Source organism: Empidonax traillii, unplaced genomic scaffold, assembly GCF_003031625.1.
Source record: "Empidonax traillii isolate 1590-97213 ecotype Southwest subspecies unplaced genomic scaffold, ASM303162v1 scaffold27:size3997909, whole genome shotgun sequence".
Lineage (NCBI taxonomy): Eukaryota > Metazoa > Chordata > Aves > Passeriformes > Tyrannidae > Empidonax > Empidonax traillii.
The window spans coordinates 2,644,324-2,671,239 of record NW_020955220.1 but is presented as its reverse complement, the minus strand read 5'-3'; the positions used below and the strand labels follow the sequence as shown (position 1 = coordinate 2,671,239).

Sequence of the window (26,916 nt, the reverse complement as noted above, 5' to 3'; positions counted from 1 at the left end):
AGAAATGTCAGTGTTATTTTTTTGTGTGTAGCAAAATTTTTCTGCTAGTGTATGAGTAGGTATCATATCTGCTGCTTTTACCTGGAGCCCTGAGGCATTCAGAGATGCAAAATGGACACTGTTCTTTCATTAACAGCATCAATCAGTATTGTGGGTTTTTTTATTGTCGTTAGGCTTTATATCTGGCATACCATTCAAATCCTTCTGGGAAAGAAAATGTGAGTTTCCATGTGTATTTCACTGGACTAGCCAGGATGTATCACAGATAAATGAGTTTATCTTTTCTGGGAAGAAAGATGCTCTGGTCTTCCTAAATTTCCATGTAAAGAAAATTCATCTAAATTTCATCTAAAGAACTGAGGCATAGAAAGATTTAAGGCCCAAAAAATCCACTGATTTCAAGGGCACCTGTTTGCAGTGCCTAACCTAAAATTTCTCATATAGTATCTGCCTTGTGACTTTGAAAAATACAAAGAAATATGTATATCCATGTCATGTTTCCCAAAACCATCAGCTATAGCCGTAGCTCAGTCTCCAGACCTTCTACACGTCTAAGTCTCAGCTTACACTTTATCAGTTCCTCAGTGCACTGCAGCTTAAAAAAATTTTCCTTATCCCTTATTATAACACAAGAGTTCTTGACAAGGGCAAGGAAAAAAACTAAACAAACAAAATCCCAAAACTCAAACTAAATCAAACCCCCAAAAACCAGACCGAACCTTCAGGGCAAATTTCATGTATCTTGACCATAAAATCCTTAATCTAGGATTTCTGTATATCAGATGAAGTACTTGAATAGCTCAGTTGTCCCATTCTGAGAGGGACTCTGCTTTCGAATGTCTATCTGTCATCATACACACACAATATCTAAGTCTACCGTTTCTCATTTAATCCCACACACAGCCAGTTTACTTCCTCATTTTATTTTTTTACTGTAAAACACAGATGCAATAGAGATTTCAAAACAAGAAGTCATGTTAATCTGTTGACATAGCAGAATGCTATTCTCGTTTCTGCTGCAGTCCCAGAAATAGCTAAATTACATTAGCTGAAATTTTCCACAAAGGAAATTCCACATGTGTAATATGCAGAATTTCAGACCAGGCAGCACTTGAAGTTATAATCTGCTTAACAGGGGGTCTTTTATCAAGTAGTGTCATTCTAACAAGAGGCAAGGAGACAGCTTCCCAGGAAGTATTCTAATATTTATGTGTAAAATATTTTTTTAAAATTATTTTTAACTTTCCAATTTTATATTAAGTTACTCCCACAAAGGACATTTTGAATAAGAAAGCCTTCCCCACTCCCATTCAGTATGTAATATAGTCAGAAATGTGCAGATTACAGCTATGGTGTCTGTAACTGTGAAATTTGAGATGATGATGCATATTGGAAGAGGAAAAGTTTGCAGTGAGTTGTGTAGCTTCCAAGGTCAATTCATTTTTAGCATCAACAGGTTAGTAAGCTTAAAATAAGTGATAAAAATAATTAGCAATTTTACACAGGGGAACATAAGCTGAAATTTTGGAATGTTTAGGGTTGGGTTTGGGTTTTTTTAATATGTAATCACGAAGAGTAGAGAATCTACTTTATGCTAATTCTAGTGCTTTTCTTTAAAAATTAAAATACTAAAACCATGGATATTTTATCTGTACCATCTTTTAAAATTTGATTGGAACATGAACATATGTATCTCATAAGGACATATCCCTTTCTCAAAGCTAAATCTTCCTTTCTCAAAGCTAAAAACAATCAGGAAGCAAGCTGTTCATGGTCCCTCAACACAATCTTAATTAAGGTTAATTAGGCACCATAGGTAAAAACTGAATCACATCTTTTCCATATTTCTCTCCTTGTATGCTGAAGAGAGGTTACCTTGTGTCACCTGCTCTGTCCAGGCAGACGAACTTTCGCACACGACTCTCTAACTGTCTCTGGGCTATTGACTGGGATATAATTCGGGAGCTGGGCCAAATCCTTTCGGCTTCATTCTTCTTTTATTAGTCTATGTGTGTACAGCAAAAGGGATAGAAAGGTCAGGGAGAGTCAAACTAATTCTTGATCCTGATGAAGACCAAATCCTTTCCTTGAAAATACTTGCCTGTCATAGTTTAAAATGTTGCAAGCTGGTATAAGAAGATAATAAACCATGCTATAGCAAATATACTTTGTTGGGGTTTTTCTTTGGATGGAATGTAACAGTGCTTGTAAGAGAATGTCATTTGTTATAAAAGAAAGCAGTTTACTGATTTGTTCTACATTTCAATATATAATTCAGTATACTTTATCCTTCTGTATTAATATTTATCAGCACTTTTGGTACTGAAGCTTTCACTGGCCCACTGCCTGAAATGTGATGTGTGTCGGAGAATTCCAGATTCCAGCATTCAAAGGGGCTTACATCAGGGGAGAGTCCCGGTTACTTTAATGTATTTCCAGAGGGATTCTGACAGGAATAGGGAGTATTAACACAACAGTTAGGAATCAATTACATAGCTTTGCAGAGGGGAACAAAAGGAACAGATATTTTCTCCTGGGACTCATTACAAAGTTACACTGTGAAATTATTCCTCAGCCTTCATTTATTTTTTTCTTTCTAGTGTGGCTCTTTTTCATATATTTGTTGGTTTTGGAAGACAGTGTGCAATTATCAAAGTAATGATTTTTTTTCAGTTTTGTAGTAAAAAAGGGCATTTTGTAGATCTTCCTTTGGTAGGAAAATTATGGCCAAAAATTGGATAATTTACTACCAATTATTTGTCAGCCTCTCTTACATAAAAAGGTGAGTGGATGTCCAAATCTGTGTCTCCTTAGAACGATGTACTAAAGCTGTGGAAATCAGCACTTGTATATACCAACCTGAAGTATGTAGTTTCTGTGATTTACATCAACTTTACAAACCTTACTATGATCTCCACTCTTATAGAATGGAGTTTGTTAATCAGTCATGAGGAAGAAAGAGAAATTGTGTGTTCCCTGTGTCTTATAATATCATTGCTGTTACAAGTGGCATGACACTTTTATGAACAGGCCAATAAAATTCTCACTGTAAATCTTTCCTGGTTCATGAATGAACAGTATGCTCTCTAAGTCAAGTGGAAGTGCTTCTGGAAAAAAGAATTTAATTTTTCTATGCAAACCATAATTCAAGTAAGCTGAACAGTAGCTTCTTCCTCAGAAAAATTAAGGTCCTTAAACTGGAAACTGTGGCATCACTGGATGTTTTGACAGTCCTCCATGTTGGGTTTACGGTCAATTATCCCTATAAAGAATTTTTGTTTACAATGTGCATTGATTGTGTCTAGACCTAATCAGGAGCTAATAAAAGTGCAAGTGCTGATCTCATTTTTTATGTAATGTGTCCATCAGTTCCCTGTCTGAACTGCAGTTTTCAGTGTGCATATACACAGTTTGCCACATACTGAGATTTGAAGGGCATTTTCTTTGATTATGCTCTATGATTAAAAGTTTGTGGTGTTTAGGGCAGTTGTTAGCAGGTTTTGACAATATCTTGACAGCTTTTAAACTGGATGAAATCTTGAGAGGAGAGAGATCTAGTGGATATAACTAAAGAAGATACAGCTCTAAATGCTGATTTATTTTTAAATGTCTGTCTTTATTCTGAGTAACATCTGTTTACAAGAGAATGCAAGAAATGTGTGATTTACTTTTGCTAAATGTTTTATTACCTTTAAAGTGATTTTTAAAGTGTCTGGTAAACCACAGACTGTCTCTTCTTAAAGGAGCTGTCATTGAAGTATGAGTGCATCTCCCCTCTCACAGTGTCAGCAACCCAGAATAGGATTCAGGAACCACAAAGGTTGTTGGTTGCTCCTTTACCAACTCTGGTGCTGTTAGCTAGAGGTATCTTTGTCACACAGAAGGGCACTGCAGGAAGTATCTGAAGCTGGACTCTATGATACTGGATTTCTGCACTGTTTGTCAAGAGGATGGGTAAGACTTAAGGTGGAATTACTGTTCTCCCATGAAATGGCTCTCAATCTGAGGTGTGTGCTTTTCTTCAATAAGAAAGAATATTGCTTAAGGAAAAACTTCCTTCTTCTCCAGAATATGAAATGCTACAGTCCAGTTAACTTTTAAATTTAGCATCGTCTTTAATTTTGAAGTGTTCTGCATCATAAATATAGGATCTTATTTTCTGTCTGTATTCCTCATGCCTTTGTTTCATCTCTGTGATTAATCTCATCCAAGTCTTCATTTCTTCTTAATTTGACAATCTTTTGTTCAGTTTTGAAACTCAAATGCTGTTGCCTGCTTCCTCCTTGGTAGTATCAATATCACTTCAAAACCCAGGGAATGTCTGTAAAAAAAGGGTGGCTACATCTTAGTGGTACAAAATGTCAGTTTGAGAAGTTACTTTCCTTACCTCAGTATTGAAAGGATCCAGTCAGCTATTGTAAGTGACCTAGAGAAGTTCTGTAGCTCTGAAAGGCATATGCTATGTCTTCTTGCTGCATTTGAAATTTAACAGTTTTAAATGTAGTTTAGATTCCAGACTAAGTGATTCATTGAAACTCACATTCCAAAAATTTCATCACCAAGAGAAGCTGTGTTTTTAATTTAAGCAGATTTTGTTTTAACTTCTGCTGTTCTGAAATTTGTTAGCTTCTCTTTGACATTGCTGCAAAACAGTTCTGTTGCTTGTTGCTCTTAAAATTCCACAGGAATATAAATATGTTGGATTTTTTTTTTCTTTCTGACTCTATATGCCTGCATGTTGTCTAAGATTGCAGCTTGCATTTCATAAATACCAGATTGTTATGATCCTCTTCATCCTCATAGCTCATCCATCTGAAGATACAGTTCAGATACCAAATCTTTGTTATAAACAGCTGTAGATTTGCTGCAACCTGGCTGGTGGAAGCTCTTCCTGCTCCCTCTGGTTGTCTGTGTGTAGTCACTGGTATAAAATGTTAATCTTCAGCTCCCAGAAAACCTGACATACATTGTTGTTAAGACAGTCTGCCTGTCAGTGGAACCCGAATGTTTACATTGATGATCATGGAAACAGCTATCCCACAAACTTCCACTGCCATTGAGCAAACACAGCCTAGATAACTATTAGTGCTTAAGGGAAAGGTTGAAGGAGCAGGCTGGAAACAATGTGATGTTTTATCCATTAGATTCTTCAGGGTTGTGCGTTGTCCAGGCTCTGAACCTGGAAATGTCTCAAGGGCACAGCCAAATCACTATGATACTTATGTGTAAAATTTTGCACATACTGCTGGTATTTTGGCTCCACAGAGAAAACAATCAAGAACAGCTGTTAACATGTGTGGAAGGCATGTTAACATGTGCAGCCTGGAAGTAACGTCTGGAGGCCAGCCACCCTACTCACACCTTTTTGTGCTCTGCAGTGGGTCCTCCTTTTCTTAGTACACTTATCTTTTCTTGAACCACTTTGCAAATGGGTGTTGTGTCAGGCTGCTAAACTGACAAGATTACAGTCAGCCAAAGGATCACGTACCACTTCAGACATATGACATCAGAGGGCATCTTGAAACAACTTTCAGGCTTTCATGTTCTCCGTTCTCTGAATGATTTCTGATCTCTCTTTTAATCCTAATTTGGCTTGTCAAAAGGCAACACAAGAAGGGATTTTGACATTTGGCATGAAGTGATGACTGTGTGAGCTTAAGAGAGCGTACACATTGTTGTGATATGGCCTAAGGAAGAAGGATGGTCCAGATGTTTAACTACTAGCTTGCAACTTGGTCACAGCGTAGCCGAATTTTCTCTGTAGTTTTAAGCAGGCCATTTAGTCTTCCTTGATCTCATTTCCCGACAGTAAAACCGGATTCCCATGATGGAAAGATGCAATAAGAATAAATAATTGACCATTGCAGCATAAACTAGTTCAGTTTAATGAAAGATTTTGATCACTCAACATTTTACCTTTCCCAATAACTTGGAGAAGGAACATATGTTTAATGAACAATTTCAATTATTCAAAATTTGCTTGTTCTCTTAATCAGAGGGAAAGTCAAAATGTTGACGCTTTCTGCAAAAGGATTTGCTTTCTGAATCTCAGCTTTGGAAACAATCCACAGATCAGTGTGTTTCAAACATCCAAAGCTCAGACAGCTCTTGGGGCTGCAAGCTCTGAGGCACTCACTTGGCTGGCTTCTCCAGGCTTATGGAGCCAATAAACTCTGGGGATCCGGGCTCTGAAGTATTTAAAATGACTTATTTGAACTCAGGCTCCCAGTAGCCTGTCAAGCAAGTTATTGAGAATATGTGCAAGCTGGCAGGAGTTCAGATAGACTTAGATTTTTTCAAATGCCTGGTAAACTAGATGCTATTGGATTGTGGTTTTTTTTCTTCATGGCAATAGTTTTATAATTACATCATTTTTAAGGCACACACCCAGGTTCAGGTGAGTAGGAAGATTCCAACAAACTGAAATTCATTAGTGTTTTATTGATTAAATCTGTTCAAAAGCTAATGGGATATTATGTTTGTGGGACTATGCGTGTGTTAAGTAGAAATACTGTTCCCTACAATTGTTTTTCTCTAGGAATCCTGGAAAGTTGCATTCTAGTGGTTCTCAGCCAGCAAAATCCATATATCATGTTTCTCAGTACAGCTTGCTGTGAGGATGCCCCAAACTTAACTACAGAAGATGCTTCTGAAAGGCCTACTCTTCTCTGCAAAACCCAGCCCTACCACTTATACCACGAATAAATTTGACTTTTTAAAATGCAGGATTTATCAACCTTTTTTACTACTGCTTCCTAACTAAACTCCCTTATCTGAATTAGTTAAAAATTAGTACCATTTCCAAATACTTCAGAACCCCTCTGAAAATAAACTGCTTTTTTGGTCATTGTTTTAACATTTTGGTAACAATTTGGAAACCATTCCTCAGAGCTACAGTAAAGAAGAAAGTTTAAAACTTCCTCACTTCATAGAGTTTCAGGTGCAGAGGGATTTCGTACTTCTCTTTCCTTTCATTCAGAGATTGTGGCCATGTAGAAAGTGTCTCTCCCTCTCACCTTGGAGATCCTCAAACATGTTATGGGTTCTGAGGATTGAGTTTGTCTTGTAAATTCTGATTTTTATCTTATATAAACCCATATATTTCCACAATATTCCAGAAAATCACTTTTAAGTCCAATTATTATTTTATGCAATTTGTGGCAGCAGAATGAAATGATGTAAATAATTAACATTGCTTTTTTTGCAAAAGAATAGGTGGGTTTCCTAGGGTATAATAGATTAATTGAATAATTAGCATATGAATGTTCTTGCACTGACATTGTAGGTTGAATTTTTTTGTAAGAGAAGGGTCATGAGCTCAGTGTTGTTTTGAAGAGTCACTGGAGCAGAAAGCAGTTATTAATTTTATGCCCTATGTAAATTTAAGATGCAAAATAGCTCACTAAATGTTTTCTACTAGAGAAATATTGGAAAAAATATGACATTATACAGATGACTGATTGATGATTGATGACAATTTTGCATTTAAAAAAACTTAGTGTGAATTTGAATGGCATTAATTGTTATTTAGTTGTTGAATAACAAGACAGGTGGTTTATATAACTGCTCTGAATAACAAAATCACAAGGGGCACCAAAAACTTTGTAACGGGACCCAGATTTGCAAGCTATTAAGTGCTATGCAGTTACACTGAATATAGAAAGATTCTGTGATCCCAACTCTTTTAAGAGAATATTTACTTTTCTTCCTGAAACCATTATAAGCATGAAAGGGGTAATTTATCCTCGGATTTCTTCCACACTGTGAAGCTCACATGCATTCAGCAGTCATCATCAGTATTACACAGTCTTTTACCACTTGCCTGAAGAATGAATTCCTATTTAGGAAAAACCTAACTAACTTTTCAGAGAGCTTGTTCTGTCTGCCTTTGCATATATCTCTAAAGCCAAATTACGGTGGTGATTACAGTCTCAGTAAATTACTATTTTATGACTGTAATGCTCTGGTGAGCTGGCTTCAGAGTGTCTGTAAGCATGCTGAGTTCTGCTACTGCCCATCTTTTGCCATAGCAGCTTCTTCACAGACAGCCACAGTGTTTGCAGGAGGTAGCTCATCCAGTCATGCCTGGCAGCATACTTGAGCTTCTGGCATCCCTCATGATATTCAGTTTTTTTCTCTGGCTGAGTCTGTGTTGTGGCTTTTATAGTTCCATGCCACTGGCTTTTATTGTGAAACATGGCTTACCTGACAGTCACCATGTTGGTGTGAAAAGTTATGTTCATATGTCCATGTGGTGGCTTGGCTTAGAGGATGGAAACAGCTCTGAGGAAACCAGACTAAATGCAGATGGCTGGGCAGTTCTCTGGACTTTCCAGAACTTTCCAGATAAAAAGCCAGCTTTGTTTTCCAAGCAGGGATTCTTTTCTTTCACTACTCAATATGATAATTCTCAAAAACACGTGTCACCAGGAAGAAGAGCTGTCTGTTATTCTATAACCTCATTTTATTATATAAAGTTTTGTAATATTCATGTTTAACCACTTATTCAATAGTTACTCTTTCTAAGTTGGTTTGTGTCATCTAAGAACATTTACTCCACACTATCTTTCATTGAAAAAAGATGCTTGCAAAAGTACTTGTGGTTAGAGAGACATTTTTTATGATTCTTTAAAAGCTGGATGTTATAGTCTTATTTTGTCAGATGCTGCTCTAAAATTATAAAGTTATAATGGTGATATAATCAGCCTTGGGAACATCTTGATGAATTAAACATGCTGCAGCTGCAGAGTTTGCTTTAGATGTCTGCAACAATGACTGGATTAAAGCTACAGTAAACATAAAGATCCAAAGTTTATAATATTGATTTCCAGTGTGCTCTCTACAACTACTTGAGGGTATGTTATAGCAAGGTGAGGGTTGGCCTCTTCTCCCAGGCGAATAGCCATGGGTAGAAAAGACATAGTCTTAAGCTGCTCCTGGGGAAGTTTAGGTTGGACATTAGGAAGAAATTATTCACCAGAAGTGTGGTTAGATACTGGACTGAGTTACCCAGGGTGGTGGTGGAGTTACTGCCCCTGGAGGTGTTTAAGACAAGACTGGACATGGCACTTGCTGCTTTGGTCTAGTTGACATGGTGATGTTCGGTCATAGCTTGGACTCAGTGATCAATAGGTCTTTTCCAACCTAATTGATTCTGTGATTACTATAATTAAACACTGAGTCACTGTAAACAGTTGCACATACTTTCACGTATATTCCAATTCCCCTCTCTCTCAGGAAAGTGGATTTTGCGTATGTGATTTGGGTGATTTGTTATTTTTACACCTGGTCTGTTTTTAAAAATTAAGAATCAAAATAATCTACTTTCTTCCTTAAATTAAAAAATCATGAAATTATTAAATTTAAAAATTATTGTGCATTTTCTTCAAAACTGTGCTTCTCCTCAGTGTTCTCTTAGCATTTTAAATGTTTCACATACAGCATATGATTGTTTTTACAAAATGTGCACATTATTCAAATATATATATATTTAGCTACCTTTAATATTTTTGTAATAGCAAGCTGTATAAGTAACACAAAGATAAATGTACTTAATTGTTGTTTCCTTTGCTTGGTGTGTTTTTTGAGCAGTTCAATGAAACCTTTATTGCTAATGAAAAGAGCTCTCTCAAAATGTCTAAGTAGATGCAGATCCTGAATATTTCGTCTACACTTTTTTAATAATTTTAATTTCTAGAGCCGTACAGAACCAACAATTTTCAATTGTTTTAATTAAATGATTCAATCAGTGTGCTGAGGTAAGCTCTCAAATGTGGGGCAGGTAACATAGTCTCATATTTTCTGTTAAAAGAAAAACAAAGTAAATTGAGAAGAAGCTAGGTAGAGAGGAAGCTGGGAAAGGAAAGAGCCAAGGGCCAGAGAGGAAAAAGGCACATGAAGTGGGAGTCAGAATGGGAAGTCAGTGGCGGATGTACAGATTAGATAAGGAATTGCAGAGTGGCTGGAAAAAGCTATGAGGAGTGGAAAGGATATATTTAATTAGCAGCTGCATTGTGGAAAGGAGTCTGGGTTGGTTGAAGAGACTGAAAAGGGGCATGAAAAAAGAATGACAGGGAAGAGATATGAATGGAAGTTTAATGAACTGAAAAATAAATTAAATTCATCAGGCTAATGCTCTAAGCTGGCAAAAAGAAATGAGTAAACTTTCAATTGCCCCAAATAACTGAGTTAACTCTGAATATGGCCTGAGTGGAGCCTGGAGTTAACATCAGAAATCAGAGGGGAGAGATCAACAACTTTGTGTAGTTAAGTAGTGAAGATAGGGAGTTAGAACAGAAACAGATTATAAAAGCTCATTTTCCCAAGACTGGTTGATCCCACACTGGCCTGCAGCTCAGGATTGTGTCAGTGCTGTCAGCAAATATTTGTTAGCCCTGTAGCACAATATATTTCCTGCCTAGTGAACAAAGCTTAAGAATCTTACAGGATTTGAAGTAAGCAGTATTTCTTTGAAGAAAAAGAAGTCTCTATGCATATACATAGGAAAATTGAATTAAGGTTAAAATTCAATCAACCACATTCTGGGATTTTTTAGATTGCACATCTTTGATTTTGCAATCTCAATAATGTTCTTCTGAAGTGGTTTGTTTATAATAATCCCATATGAATTACTCTCAACTGAGTTTCATAAAAACCAGAATTCTGCATTTTTCTTGTTTCAAGGCAAAACACAACAAACCAACTTAACAGTATTTGACAAGGTAAAGATACTGTAAATAACATAGAATAAAACACGAGTATAGCTACAGTGAAAAAGGAAATAATCCCTATGAATATTTTTGAGACTTCGTGATAGTGCAGAGATTGTCAGAGAAATGCAAGGGGCAATAGGTTTTTGTTCTAGTTTTGTTTGTAACAGTGTGCTATTTAGCATGTTAACATTTTTATCTGGGTTGTCAAATAGGAAGTTTCAAGGTTCTTTTCACTTTATGTGCCCCAAACTGAGAACGTATTATTGTAGTCTGGATGGGAATGTATTATACTCTTTATTTACTGTGGAATGTTTTTAATTATTAAAATAATAATTGGAGATTGGATGCTTAACAGTGTAGTGTTTTCTAACAAAGTAACCACACATCTGTCATTTTAAACACAGAATAGTTCCTTTTTATGTACAGCTTGGTTTTGTTTACAAACTAAATTTTAGCAAGTAGAAAAGGTGCTTGCTCTGTTAAGTCAACAGATAATGTCTTTCAATATTTAATTTTTTGAAGTGCTAGTGCTTCAGCGCTGGTCTTTTTCTTTCTCCATCAAAACTACTTGGAATAAGTAGATTGCAGGGAGAAAACATAAAGATATTTTGTTATACCATGTAATGAAATAGTTAAAAGGATAAGTGCCTAGAATATCCTAATATTAGCCTGATTATTCTATTTGATTAATTTATTATTTACTGTTCAGAAATTTAGGATCAATAAACCTATAACTAGAGTTAGTGAAAAGTTTAGGAAAAACATTCTAGTCTGATATTTCTGATTAAAAGGACATGTCCAGTGGTAAAATGAAATGAGAGTTTATGATTCTGGCTTATATTACCTTGAAAAATTATTCATGCCCAGAATTATTAGAATAAATTCCACTGCATTATTTTGCATCAGTACCATTACACATGATTTTGCCTGAGGGTATCGAGTCAATGGATAATGCTTGTAATACTGCTTTTTCAATCATGGTTTGTTATAGTGCCGTTTCAAAGAGTAATTTTTTTCTCTCTTGATTTATTTATCATCTTATTTGTAGCTGGATTAGGAACAGATTAGTTTTTATTTTTAAGCAGACATGGTGATGTGAATATTACTACAGAAAATACCAGTTAAACACAAAATTACATTTAGAGATAATATATTGTCAGAGGGACTTCAGGTTATTTGCTACTGAAAACTGTTATGATACTATCAAATGGAAAATGCACAGTGTCTACATAGTGTTGTGGAATATTATTATTGAACTTGATGACATACTTTACATTTCTAGCACAATTAGTACTTCAGCATTTATGTTCTATAATTATTCCTATAATAAAATTGTTTGTGCTTTTGATAGTCTCATTCATAAACATAGCACAAACATTTAGTAAAATGTCTAATTACAAGCAAAGCAAAAATCATCATCAGCCAGTCTTAAAACCAAACCTCTCTGAAAAAAACAAATGAAAAAGATTGGGGAAAACAAGGAAGGAAGAACACCTGAAAGTTGTTAGTGATATTGTTTAGGAAAGTACTAGAAAACAGGTGCTCAGACATTATAGCAATCCACAAAATGTAAAAGATGTGTGTTGACCATAATGAAGTTAAATACTGATGGGTAATTACTACAAAGTTCCTTGGGGCTTGATTCTATCCGGTTTTTTTTTCATCAAGCAATGTCTCGTGCTGAGAATATTATCTGACTGACTGGTGATAGAATGAGGTGCTGTCCCTTTCAGGCTGGATAGCAGCATGAATATGGAGGACCATGGAGAAGTTTCATTTTTCCATGGTACTTTCTGGCAGCATTCATACTAACCAAGATAATAACTGAATACAATTATTAGAAAGCTCTTATATAATTATTTGGAAATAGCTTTACTTAGCCTCTTTTATCCCTTCTATTCCCTTCCCTCCTTCTCCATAAAATAATTTTTGCTCACTGTGAAAGTTACTGATTACAGTGATTCTTGTTAGCACTTTGTCCACCCTAATGAGTCAGCTAGGGATTTCAGAGAAGTGGCCACTATTTTATGGATTGGTGTTATGTTGTATTCCCACACTTTCATTGTAGATTGAAGGCTCTCAACCTCATATCACTCAGTGCACTGCAGGAATTTTTGAGTCTTCCATAACACTTTCTCTGCAGCTGCTTTACAAAATTCTGGGTCTGTAATGGGTGTAAAATTGCAAAGCTATTTGATACACTGAAGCTCAGAGCAGATTTATGTTTTCCACCAAAAGATGTACAACATTCATTCTTGTGAAGTTAACAGCAGCATAGTGGAGGAGGAAGAGAAAGTAGCTGGCTTCCTGATCAGTGTTTGCAAAACATATTTTCATCTTGGTCATTACAAGTCAATAAAGAAGGAAATGGAGCTGGTTGCAATGTTGAAGGTAGGCTGGAAGGAGCAACATGACAGACCTGAATGACAGATGGAAATCCTGGTGCATGGGCTGCACCCATTTATAGATGGATGGAGGTGGTGCAAATCCATCTGTTGAAAAGAAATAGAAACATGGTCCCCGTGGCTTAACATTGATGTCACCAAATTCTGTTACTAATGTCAATAATTTTTAAGTGTTGGCGGCAGCGCTGGGCTTCTCTTAGTTATTTTAGTAAAAATCTCTATGTACTATCATGGGTATTCCTTTTTGACATGCAGCATATAAACCACAGCCCACTCCTATTTAGGGTGATGCTCAGTGACTGAAGTTCTACATGGTAAGGGTAGAAAATAGCATGGGGCTAGGTGTTTAGGGAAGATTTTAAAGAAATATGCTTGGGAGAGGCTAGCTTTCACTCACACCTCTTGTATTATTATAAATCATTCTAACCAAGATGCTTGTCTTCAGGTTAGTAAACTCAAATATAGACAAAACCACATAAAAATGATCTCAGAAAGATGCTACTTTTCTTAGAAATCGATTCCTCACTACTGTTATGGGGAGTTATCATTTGTTTTTTTCATAGGTTTCTTCAGACCTTTTGGCTTATACTGTTTAGAGCTACTAGCTGTACCAGTTAACCCACAAGATCTTTCTGCAAGAAATCACTCCAGAAAGTGATTTTGTTTGATAATGAGAAAGGTGGAAATATTTTGCGAGTAAACAATTTTTGAACAGGAAGTGATTGAAACACTTGCAACATCCTTCCTCACCCTCCCTTTGTAGCTGTTCTTTTTGCTGCATCATTTTGCAGGCTAAACAAAAACAGTTTAATGCTTTTCACTCAGTCTGCTGCAGGTCTTTATTAAGACACAGATAAATTTGTCTAGGCTATTGTTTTTCCCCCGTCTTCTCTTTTCACTGCTTTCTATTCTAGGTTCTCCTCCTTGTTTGCTTTTTGGTTGGCTGGGGGTTGGAGTATATTTGTGTGGTTCTGTAAATTTTGGCTTGAGTAAAACGTTTTGACTCATTGTATTAGGGATTTTAGTCTAAGTTCACATTTACCTGGAAAAAAAAATCAATACCGAAATCTCTGAACTACAATTCCACTGAAAAATTCTCTTCACTGTATTGTCTTCTGTTTACCTCTCTATCCTGTCATATGTGTTGCACTCATTCTCCATGTGAAAATGCTGAACTTTAGAAGCTCATCAGCATGTTCAGTATTGTAAGAAGTGTTAGCATAGGAGGCACCATTAGAAGGTCACATCAAGTTAATCATTCAGTAACTCCTCCATGCTGGTTTGGTTTTAGTCTTTTTCTAACTCTTACTGCCATTCTCCATTTTGTCCTCTCTCCTCCTTTTTTTTTTTTTTTTTTTTTTTTTTTTTTTTTTTTTTTTTTTTTTTTTTTTTTTTTTTTTTTTTTTTTTTTTTTTTTTTTTTTTTTTTTTTTTTTTTTTTTTTTTTTTTTTTTTTTTTTTTTTTTTTTTTTTTTTTTTTTTGCTTGTTTTTAGAAAACATTACTAGCATGTCCATAGGTATGATTCCATGATGGACCTAATTGAATTTGATGGGGATCAAGGATATATAACAACAAGGATATATATAACAACTCAAAGTGTTTATTTTAGAGCTTATAATAACTTAATTGTCAATAAATAGAATCTTCAATTAGCTGTGCCATGGAGTGAATTTGGATAATTTTTCATCCATCAGTCTGTTTAATCTGATTACTTCTCCTACAAACGACCTTTCTGAGATAAGATGTAAGATTTCTGAAACAGAACATATGTTCTCCCTGTCTGTATTGTCTTCTCTTGGGCTTTCCTGACTCAGTTGCTTTGATGGTGGTCCTTGTACTTGTCACATCCAAGGATTCCTACATATCGGCATTCAGCACTTTCAGTGGTTGGCCTTGGAACTCCAGTTTTTGTTTGAAAACTATGCTTTCCTTGCCAGAGCTTGACTTTTTTTGTGACCTCAGTGTTTTCAAGTTTTCTTTTGATGGTGAGCTAATGGAGATATTCAGGCTAGCGAGGCAGAACAGGCTTCCCAGGTGGAAAGCAGCAGTGAATCTGCATGATTTCATAAGGCTTGTTTGCTAAGGTTCACCAGAAATTCATGAGGCTCAAAGTAGTCAAATGAAAAAGCCTGTAGCATTGGGGTGTCTTTAATTTTGCACTGAGACCTTACTTTTCTCCTCACTGAATTTGCTGTACTGTCAGTCACAGGAGGTTTGAACACTCAAAAATAGGAAGCAACTGAAATTGTATAGGTATAAACCATTAGGTGGGTGCCTACACATTTTTAGTTTTTCAAAATTTGAACAGTTGATGTAGCAACATACTTTTTGCTTTCAGATCTCTTTGTTCTTTCTTTATTTTCTTACCTTTCAGGCAGATCTCATTTCTGGTTTTAAAGAATTTTGTAATGCAAGCCCAAAATTTTCAGTTTTCCCTGCAAATTTGATCATAAAATAAATAGAAATGTGACTACTTCAAGCTTTCAAATGTCTATTTATTTCCTTTCTCCTCAGTACTTTGTGGGTTAGAAGAAGTTGCTTAGGGCTATTGTCACATATTACATTTAATAACCATATATCAGGAAACAATTTCATATACTACAGCTACTTGTTTAGAAAAATTTCAACAATGGTTGTTATAGCATTCATAGAAATTTTTCCATACAAATGGTGGTTGTTTGCACCTATTGTAACTTGTTGGGCTTATTTCTGTATATGGTTATTTCTAACATTTTCACAGATGAGAATTAATTTAATGCACTACCCATTTAGTGTCAGAATCCTGCACTGGACTCAATAAAATATGACCATTGAGTACAGGAGATAGCTGCAGTCAATTTAAGGGTTGCAGGAAATGTTACAACAAACAGACTTCAGTGTACTGTGGACGTGATTATGTAAACATTTCTGATGCAATGATCAGACAGTCTCATGAGTTGAATACTTTTAGCATGTCATGCAGGAATTTAGGTCAATATGAACTGAAAGTTACAAAATAATGAAACACATACCTACATTGCAAGGTATACATTATAAAAGGCTGATTTAGTAAATATAGCAGCTTCCTAAAAGTTTCTGCAGTACCGGTGTGACCTGTGTGCTGTGGTGGTGTATCAACACTTGTTGTTGCAGAAGTATCCCAGGGACAGAGACCAGAGAGGGTAACACGTTGGTCAGGTAAACATACAGGAATATTCCCATAGCTAATCTTGTGGAAAATACTTGCTATTTGGTGGATTACTTATGTTTCTGCCTTCACAATTCTTTCTGTAAGCTCGTTTGATTAATTTAATTAACAGATATTTATATTTTTTCAAGGATACAAATGCTATTTGGGCAAGTGGGATCAGAGAAAAAGGGGTGCATTGTAGTACTTTTTACCATGGCTGATTGAGCAAGTCCTGTAATTATCATAGTTCATCTACAACTGACTTTACCCACAAAACTTATTTTTAGAATGGACTTTGTCCAAGCACAATGAACAGTTAAGTTCCAAGCTTGCAAATGACAGTCTGTCCTCTTCTTTTCTGTTGCTCATTTATCATTGTCATGCTTACAGCCTCTGTAATAATTTCAGACATGTAAAGTAATGGGGGTTTAGACTGCTTGGTATTTGTCATTCAGTATACTGGAAGAACTACAAAGTTAAATATGATCATATTGCCATTATATCTTCATTTAAATGATTTTAAAAAGGAAAGTAAATATTAAGGTAATTAAACTGATATGAATAGGTGTCACATGTGAAACAACATGAAAATCAGTGAGAGAAGGAAAAAGAATTAAATTATAAAATCACTAAACACCCTGTGTAAAAATTTGCCATTTTAAAATATGCAGCATAATCCTGGAAACAAAGAAAAGGTTAGAATAAATGTGTATGTTAATGACATCCCAGATGCTTGTCTAGAGGCAAAGTTGTATCAAAGGTTTTTGTAAATTGTTAACAAGATACTGATGGCAATATTCTTCGTGCCCTCTCCACCTCCCTTCCCCAATTTATTTGATGTAATAGTATGTCAGAAGGAGTCCAGACAGTCCTTAATGATTATGGCCCTTCAGGGTCTTTTGCAAAAGGAGGGGGTGTGCCTCCTACACAATGTCATAGTTTTCCAAAGGATAATGAAATGCCCTAAAGTATGACTGCATTCTTTCTAAATTACAGCTGTAAAGCAAATAAAAATAGAACTAGGAAAAGAGTAGGAAGAATGGGATATGGAAAGAAATTATTTGGTCTTTAAAAGGGCTTAATTTGGCTGTGACTTATTCAAGAATGTTCAAATAGCTTATAAAGCAGAACTGTGTCAGTAATCAGGAAACTTCATACTTAATTATTGTTTCTCAGCTAATACCAAGGATTATAAGGATTTAGTGAAAGAAATTAGTCAAATTTCCACCACAGATCTCATCCTCAGAACAATGGATTGCACATATGCACACGTTGTACATACAAACCTGGAGTACTTTACTCTCCAGCAGATTCCTCTGATTCAGAACCATGAAATCCCATTTCATCAGAGACACTGTATGGTACTAGCTTTTATTTTGAGGTATTTGTATTCAAACCAATCTTTAAAGTTCATCTCAAGATGGGACAAATAGTAATGAAATGCAACAATGACAGGCTGAAAGTTATTTATAGTATTGTTCAGGTAAAATAGATTACTTACTCAGTTTGGTATTTGCAACATACTATTTATTACCAAGTCATTTGGTAATAAACACTGGGATATCAGTCTACTTGGAATCCAGTTAAATGTGTGCTTTTCAAGAAGGCTGTGCTGTTGGCCATTGCTGATTTACATAACTAAAACTAGAATTCTACTTCATTAAGTAATGGTTTTGTTTTGCTGGCTTCATCATATAAAAATGTGGTACAAACCCAAATGCCAATAGTACTATAATAGCTGTTTGAACTTTGCCCATGAGTTAGGATATCATAAAGTGGTGTTTTCTGTGTCTCACTCTCTGCTTCCCTTTCATCAAAAGTATTATTGATCATTAATGCTAAAATGAAAAATAAGAGGTAGCAGTTCGTAGAAGAAAGCATTTGGATGGCAGCTGTTCTACATCAGGTGTAGTTAATGGTCATGTTTGCAACCACAAATGTAATATTTACATCCATTGAAATAACAGAATTGATTAACTGGGATAAGAGAAGAGTGATACCAGCTGCTTCAGAGCATTGTTTTTTGTAAATTTGATTGATGTTGATGGGGCAGGTTTTGGATCTGCAGGATATTAGTAAGAAGATGAAAAAGAATCCCAGCTAGGCAAGCATTTCATTACTTTTCTTGAGCAAAAAGAAACGAAAAAAGCAAGAAAGAGCAGTAGTGAATGCAATAACTGTATTTGCATCACTGTATAAGCTCTGCATAGATTGACATAGAAGGAAAATCATAGGTTTTGATTAACATTAATAACACAAAGCTAAAGCAATTGGCAGATATCAGCTAGAGATTCACTTAAAAGCATGGCTTGTAGCTACTGGGAATGGTATGGAGCATCAGATACTTTGTATTAAAATTTTCCCTGTCAAGCAAATAAAATGAGTTTAGCTTGGAGGAAAACATAAAGGGACAGAACAAAAAAAATGAGATGCAATTTGAGGTCCCACAGATATGAAGAGCTTATATTAAAGAGTGTCTATAAAATCTATCTATGAGTGTAAGATTTTTAGTTGTTCTACTTCTTTTTATTTTTTTTCCCCCCAGTACTGTAGCTGTATGGGTTGTCCTGTTGTACTTAGTAATAGCAAAAGAGAAAGAAAAAAAAAGTCCCTAAAATACTGTCCTCCCAGGAGATATTTGAGGAACAAAATATCCCCAGTACTGTTATCCAAGTGGCAGTTAACACTGTCTTCTTTCCTTCTATTTGATTCTGTTCAATATCTTATTTTCTATCATTTTTTCTGCTCTTTACTATGTGGAAAAAGTATCAGTTTTCCCCTCATCAGTGCTATTTTGAGGTTCCTTTTATTCCAGAATCTGACATGAGAACTTCCTAGGAAAAATGAATATCATATGTCTATAATTTATAATCATCATCATCATCATGGCTAGGCTTCACGAACGAAGATTTGAGAAGGGCTCTACCCATGCTTGCTACAAGCATGCTGATGACTAAAAAGGCCAATTTATAAGCAATCTTTGCTATTGCAGACACAACATTGATCTGTCAGTTCACTGCTGAGAATCTCTGGTGCCAGAAGTTGTACCATGGGCCTGCTCTCATCTAGTTATTGATTCCTTTTCCTGACCCATTCCCACGGGTACGCTGGACAGCATTGCCCTCTTGGAGGCACTGCTTGGCAGCAGAGAAAGCAGAGGTGCTGGAACACGTGTTCCTAAACTTTACAGTAGTCAGAGATTTTCCTGACTGAAAAATTTTTAGTGGGTTCTCTAGACAGCATATCCTCTTTCACAGTAGAAATCAAATCTAGAACATACGAAGCTTAACCCTGAAGTTTTTATGGCACTAGAGTTTGAGATTGTTCAGAGCTGAACACTGATTGAGACTAAACATTAAGTATTCTGTTTCAATAGGAATGAATTCTTTTTTGCTTCCAAACTACTCTAAATTGTGAGGTTCCACTCTTTTATATTCACGGGTCTTAGCAGATGTTTTAATTATTGCTGTACTTTAGTGATGAGAGGAATGCATAAGGCTGTGTAATTTACTATACCAGTCATTGTAGGGAAGTTAGGCTTGTGATTGTTCCTGTGTAAAAGGACTATCCTGTATTATCAGAAAGGCAAAACAGAAGAACAAAACTGGATTTTCCTGTAAAATTCATTAAGACTGTGTGTGTAAAAAAAAAAAAAATGATGCTTTTAATGCTGGGCTGTACATATTTAGTGCAACTATCAAATCAGCTTGGATGCACTTATAGAGAATATTACTGCACTAATTTTTTTAAAAAATGATGATTTTATGAAGAAAGTCAAGGAATTTACCCTCATTTAAGGGAAGTGAAGGTTGGATTTGAGTTCTAGTCCTGATACCTATGCACACAATGTTGAAAAACTAAATCAAAACAAAGTTCCAAACAAGTCATTATAACTGAAAAGATCAAGCAGCATTAAAATTCTTTTTAACATGCTTTCACATTTCAGGGTTGGCACACTGATGAAGATTGTATTCTGTAGAGAATGTAATGGGTAGAGCTGTCAAAAATTAACTCCTTTTCAACAGCAGAAAACATCAATTGGAATTTCTGTCTAACACCCTTATTGACTTCCTTTTTAATTTTTTTTCACAGCGGATCTTTCTCAAAGCTGGAAGTGAGGAAGAAATCTTTGCCCATCTTGGCTTGGATTATGTTGAACCATGGGAAAGAAATGCTTAAAATGATTTGCCACTGTACATTCATCAATTGACAGCAATGGTCTTTCTGCCCATATCTCAGTGTAATTTAGATATATATATAATACAAGATGTGTTTCTATGACAACTGAAAAATTTAAATATATATTAGAAGTCATTTGCACATGCTAATGTTCCTAGAAGAGTTCAAGCTTTTCAGAATCTTTTCAGTCTTTTCTGTATTAGTTTTTTAAGTTTTGACATGGAAGTGATAAGATAGAGTTTGTTTTGGGGGGAAAACTTGAAACTGGTGAGATTTTTGCTTCTGATAGAAATTTAACATTCCTGTGAACAATACTTGCTTATTAAATAGTCAGCTATGACAATACCTAAATAATTCAAAACATTTGAGCTGAATCAAGAAATTACTGAAAGATATTCTTATTGTTAGCTGAATTTCTTAAGTATTTTTCTGAATCCATATATGAAATTGCTACTTTATATAAGGCTTAATGACCTAGGCAAGATCTACTTTGCAGTCTCAGCAAATTGAGGCTTCCTTGGTAATATTTTTCCACATAAGGTTGTAAACAAGTTGATAATTCAGTGAGAGTTAAAAAAACATTACACAGAAAGGAATTTTGAAAGGAAAAGTACTCAGTACTAAGCTTCAATTGTGCAGAAAAATACTATGAATTTGGATTACTGATCCAGACTAAAGGTGATTCAGGTTAGGTGGTGTGTGGTCTTCAATCAGGAATTTGAATCATAACCTGCATAAAAACAACTATTTCAACTGTCAGGCTGGTGACTCTCCAAAATGAAAACTTTTCATTATCTGTGGTCAATTTAGATACATGGAAATTTATTTATTGGTAGATATATGTGCATTGGAATGAAAGTTTACCTGAACTGTTGGCTACTCTCTGCTCTAGAGAGGTATATGTTTTTTTTAGTCAGAAGTTCACCTGGGATGTGAGAGGCTTTCTGATAAAAATAATCCTATGAAGTATTTTGGTTTCAGAAAATGTCCAGGTAGCTTTGTGATTGTAATGAAAAATTTGTAATACAGAAATCCTTTAATGAACAAGGGCATTTAGTGCTTTAGGACATGAAGCTGTTCGCTGACCAGTCATTTGCCATTTGTAGAATAAAGGTGATTAAGAACACCAAGAATGGTCAAATAATTTTCTTTCTTAAAAGTCTGAACTTTTTTTCCTCATTTGAGGCTGACTACACCTCTTGAAATGATGGTGAAAGAACAGCAGTGACAAGGCTATGCACAATAATTATTACTTACAGTAAAAGCTTCCCATATTCAAACAATATTTGATACTCAGAAAAAGTATTCTGGATTTGTTTACTCATTCTATTCAACTAGGGAATGGAATTTTAGAAGACTGCATCATAAACTATTCTAAAACCTCAGTCAGGGATGTAGAAAAATGTGATAATGGCAGGAATTTTCTTCTTGCCTGTGTCAATAAAACCATCCTATTTAAGTGCAGTTTTGCTAACTGAGCTGAAAATACAATGCTACTTTCTAAACTGCTCTAACTATAAAGCATTGGCATTCCTGCATTATTGTGCTGATGTGTGAAGTATCTTCTCTGTGTTTTGCATCAGGGTGCTGACACTTACATGGCAGTGGCTTTTTTTAGTCCTAGTGCAAGAGAACAAAAGCCTTGTCTGAATATTCTTTCTGTTTGGCCAACATTTATCAGAAATTATACATTCCAGTCGTGCTGTTTCTGCATACTTCAAGGCACGGAGGAAATATGAAACATTCTGAATTCCACATAAATAAATACCTTCCATCTTGTCTGCCTATACATCACTTACAATTATGCCACCAATAAGGGAGAAGATACCAACACAACTTCTGGCAGCTCCTGCAAGATTGGAAGAAAACAGCATATCCCTTTATTCTTTGAATTCCCTCAATTTTTCTGAGCATTAGTTAGAATACATCTTACAACTTACTCACTGAATCAACTATTGAAGAATACTATGCAAGTTTTAAATGAGGAGTTGGGTTAAACAGAAGAACAAAGTAAATGACCAGGATGGTTTGACCATGAAGAAGATAGTTTCTGTTCTGAACACCCTCCCTGAAGAAGCTGGTACCCCAGTCAGTATTGTAGGCACTGTATGCAGGGTCATCCTTGATAGCACCAGCTAAACTCATTGCGCATGGACTGGCAGAACCAGAAAAGCAGGCACTCCATTTTTAGTAAATAAACTCTGAATCATAACATTATGCTTCTTGCATCAATTAAATCTAGTCCTGCAGTTCTGAACAGTCTCAGCCCTGTAATCATTTCAGTGCTAGTCAGCTGAGACAGTAATTAAGAAAGACAAAAGTCATATAGGAGAGCTGGGATGAAACAGGTTAAAGGAAATAAAACCTTTATCAACTGAACATATCTGAATCCATGAGCTAGTGAAAACTCTCTACAGTGTGATGGAATTGTTGGAGTCAATGGTAACAATACTTCTGAACTCATGAAGGACAGGTGAGGCCTCAGGGCCTGAAAAAGGGTAAACACTTGTAACAAGAACAGACCAATATTTTTAATAGGAGGAAAGGAAGAGAGAACTTTATATCAGTGCACTTAATATCTCCTAAATTGCTAGGATGATTAATAGACTATATTTTTAAAGCACCTAGGGGAAAATCAAGTGATAGGTTATGGGTAACTTGTTAATCAGAAACAAATCATATCAGACTAATTCAGTTATAAAGTCCCTGGAGGCTGTTTTTTTTAAAATGTCTGTCCCTCCTCTCCTGCTTTATGCCAAGGCAATTTGGCAAGTAGTGAGTGGAGAAGGATCATTGGTTTTATAAGCATCTACAGCCTAACTCTCTAAAAATTTTCAGTAATTCTATCTCTGGGAAAAAAAGGTAAAAGTTAAAAACAAAGGCACTGGGTTTTTTTCATGGTTTGTGGTAATTTATAATTTGTCAAATAATCTCTCAAGGCAAAAACAATGAGATATATTTAGATTGGTGGGTAGTAATATAGTTAATGTCTCTGAAGGAAGAGCTAATTCTATCTACACAGCTTTACAAATTTGCAAATCCAGGCAACCCAAATGCTCAATACAGCTGAAGCCACACGGACTTTCTTCAAAGTACTGGAAATCTGAGAACTGTTGCTACTATGCATATAAAACCCCACCAAATCCAAAGATCTGCATGCCTTATAATCACCAAGTGAAATGTGTTTTCTGTAGTTTACAGGCAGAATTGTTTGGCTTTCTCAGGTGAGACCATTTTATTCCTTAATATGAAATGCATTCTTTCCCTTTTTGAACAGCTATTTCTTTCTATTATACAGTTTTCTTTGGAAACTGCAGTTAAAATAATCAAGTCCTGGGTCTGAAGATTAATTAAAGCCACATAAAGAAATGAAGACAGAGAGCTCTGAAAACCTTTCTCCTTAAAAGGAGGACCAAGCAATCTTTATTTCTGCTGTGGGTGCACTACGTATCTTTTATTTTAAACAGGATGCATCAGATGTAACTTGGTTTAGCTGATGAGGCTCCTTAGGAAAAATGGTCTTTTGTAATTCCTTTTTAGTGATTACTTTGGATGAATAGTCTGGTGCTTGTTTAAAGCTTCTTTTGTATGATTTGTGATATTATACATTAGGACTGTAAAATTCGAACTTCTGATTCGGTCAATTTATTTTTAACTAAAGATTTGGATCTTTAAATGAGGAAATGAAGTATCTTCAGATGTACTATATCTCTGTCATAATTTTACTATGTGTGTTTTGCCTCACATCATGCTTAGGTGTCTACAAGGGCATTGCTCTAGAAGTGCCTGCTCTTGATATTTAGATTCCCAAATTAGTCTGCATCTATAATTTATTCCACATTTCCATTTCAGTCCACCATTTCAGCTCTGCTTTCCTGTATTTGACATCACACATATTTTCAGCTAGAATGCCACCCTAAGCATCAAACATTAAAAACATAAACCTCACAAACTATTTGTCAACCTCTCTTTGTCCCTCATCTCCCCGGTCTTTGCATTTTTGGTTTGCATGATGTGCTGGTTTGGGCTGGGCTGGAGTAAATTGTCTTCACAGTGGCTCGTATGGGACTGTGTTTTGGATTGGTGCTGAACACAGGGTTGATAATATAGAGGTTTTGTTATTGCTGAGCAGGGCTTACACAGAGCCAAGGCTGTTTCGTGCTGCCACTTCCATGAGGAGGCTGGAGGTGCATGGGAGGCTGGGAGGAGACACAGCAGAGACGGGTGACCCCAACAGACCAAACTGATATTCCAGATTATGTGGTATCATGCTCAGTATATTAAGCAGGGGGAAGCAGCAGGAAGGGGGGACATTTGGAGTGATGGTGTCACCATTGCTCATGGTGGGGCCCTGCTCTCCTGGAGGTGGCTGAACATCTGCCTGGCCATGTGAAGCAGTGGAATTAATCCCTTGTTTTGCTTTACTTGTATGTGTGGCTTTTGCTTTTCTATTAAACTGCCTTATCTCAAACCATGAGTTTTACAGCTTTAATGCTTCTGATTCTCTCCCTGATCCTGCTGGTGGGGAGATGAGTGAGTGGCTGCATGGGGCTTGGCTACTGGCTGGGGTTAAACCACAACGTTTCCTTGTTTGAAGGTTATATGGAACACAGTGAAAATGTATGTTGTGCCACCCTGACCTAAGTTCCTCTGCTAAAGCTAGTCAGAAGTATCCCTTCACACCATGTCAAATGACAATTGGAAAAGGCTTCATGAATGCTGTTCAGACCCCTTCAGAATACTTAATTAAAAATTTATATTTAATGACTTCTTCAATGTGTATTATAGGCAACCCGTAAAATCTAACACTATTTTTCAGCTAATGCCTCCAAAAAAATTGTGTTGTCAATTCAGGGGATACTGAGCTACATATCCTACAAGTCCAGGTGCCTTGGGGAAATGTTATATCACTTGGCTGATGAGAATCAATCCTACCTGCAGCTGGTGACTGACCATGGGGAGAGAGATCATGTATAGGGTAAGTACAAAGGCTCCTAGTCTGCTGTATTTTAGTAAATAAACACACTTATTTGAAAAACAAGCTAATTTTTTAAATTATTATTGTTGAAGGCATTTGATTCTAGTTCCTTTGTGACTGTGCAGCAAAAAATAATGCTACGTGGTATATTTCTTTTTTGTGTTTCATTCTCTCCAAAATCAAAATGCTAATTCAAAGGGATTTTTGGAAATTACAAAATTTCCCAGATCCTTTGCCACAATTTGAAGTTATAAAGTAGCAACATTTACATTGAAACCAACTCAGAAGCATTTTTATTAAATAAAGAAATCTTTTCTAGTAGGGTTAGCATCATTTCATGTATTTGTTGATATACATACACACAGTATAAACAAATTATCCTAAGTTTTCTGTTAGCTTCAGTGTCTTTTTCTCCTCAGAAAGCTATGCATTAAGATATAATAGAAAATAGAAAGAAAGGTCTCAATTTTTAAACAATAGGTGATTTTTCTGCTGGGTTGTGTAGTTTACATTCCAGAAGTTGGTTGTTGCAACGCTGGGGGGAAAAAAAGAGCAAATAGTAAAAATTTTATCCCAGCACTTTGAAAATAAAATAGTAATCTTTGTATATTTCTAAACACCAAAAGAGAGATGATTTGTATTTGTCTTCATAGCTGGGTACATATAACTTCAAATATAGAGCTTGATGAAGTTATTTAATTGTGTGACTAGGTAGGAGCGTTTCTGCAGTTGGAAACTATTGCTGATGATACAAGTCTGAAAGTGTTCAACTTTTAGTAGCCTAAGGAAGGGTTGAAAGACCATTTGGGCCTGTGGCTTCCATAACTTGTACTCTATGAATCCCACACTTCAACATGTAGTGAATAGGAAATTTTGCTTTTGCACTCCCCTGAAACTCAAAAGATCAAAGAGACAATGTTGAGAGGATAGCTATGATCTACTGCTTCCAGTGATCCTGAAATCCTTTGCTTCTGCTCTGAATTATTTTATGATATATGAATTTGGCTTCTATGTTTTAAACTAAACTAAGGTATCAGAGGCATAATTCTCTGCCTTTTGGCCTTTTACAATATGCTTTTAAATGTGTTAAAGTCTGCTAGAAAGTATATTTTGTGTTGGTGTTATGTGAGTGGGAAGTGGTTGTTTTGGAAACCCTTACAGACAAGTTGCAGGGCTGTAGCTGTTGCAGGGCTCTTGACAGATGATGGATGATTTAATTTGAATGCTTCATGATACCAGCACTATAAAAGAAGCCAAATACCACAAGTATCAGTATCTTTTTGGGCAAGATGTCATAATTACAGAAGGAATATGTATATTTTTCTCCTATTAAGTCTCACCCCTTGCCCCCCGTTAGATCTGACTTTATGAGGGAAAGAGGACATGCATCTGAAGAACTCCACTGTAAATCAGAGAACAAGTGCTCTCCTCCTCCCTGTTGAAGTACTCACAACCCCTTTCTTTACCTGTTC

The 26,916-nt window shown here is 35.9% G+C and overlaps 1 protein-coding gene across 1 annotated transcript in view; it reads left to right on the top strand.

Annotated features, from left to right (window-relative positions):
- DNTT (DNA nucleotidylexotransferase) overlaps positions 1–21,576 on the top strand; it is an 88,657-nt gene extending 67,081 nt beyond the window's left edge. Inside the window, exon 11 of the mRNA XM_027908988.1 lies at positions 20,380–21,576. Within this exon, the coding sequence (XP_027764789.1) occupies positions 20,380–20,466 (87 nt within the window). The 3' untranslated portion in view covers positions 20,467–21,576. The remainder of the gene's footprint in view (positions 1–20,379) is intronic.
- Positions 21,577–26,916: the final 5,340 nt, after the last annotated feature.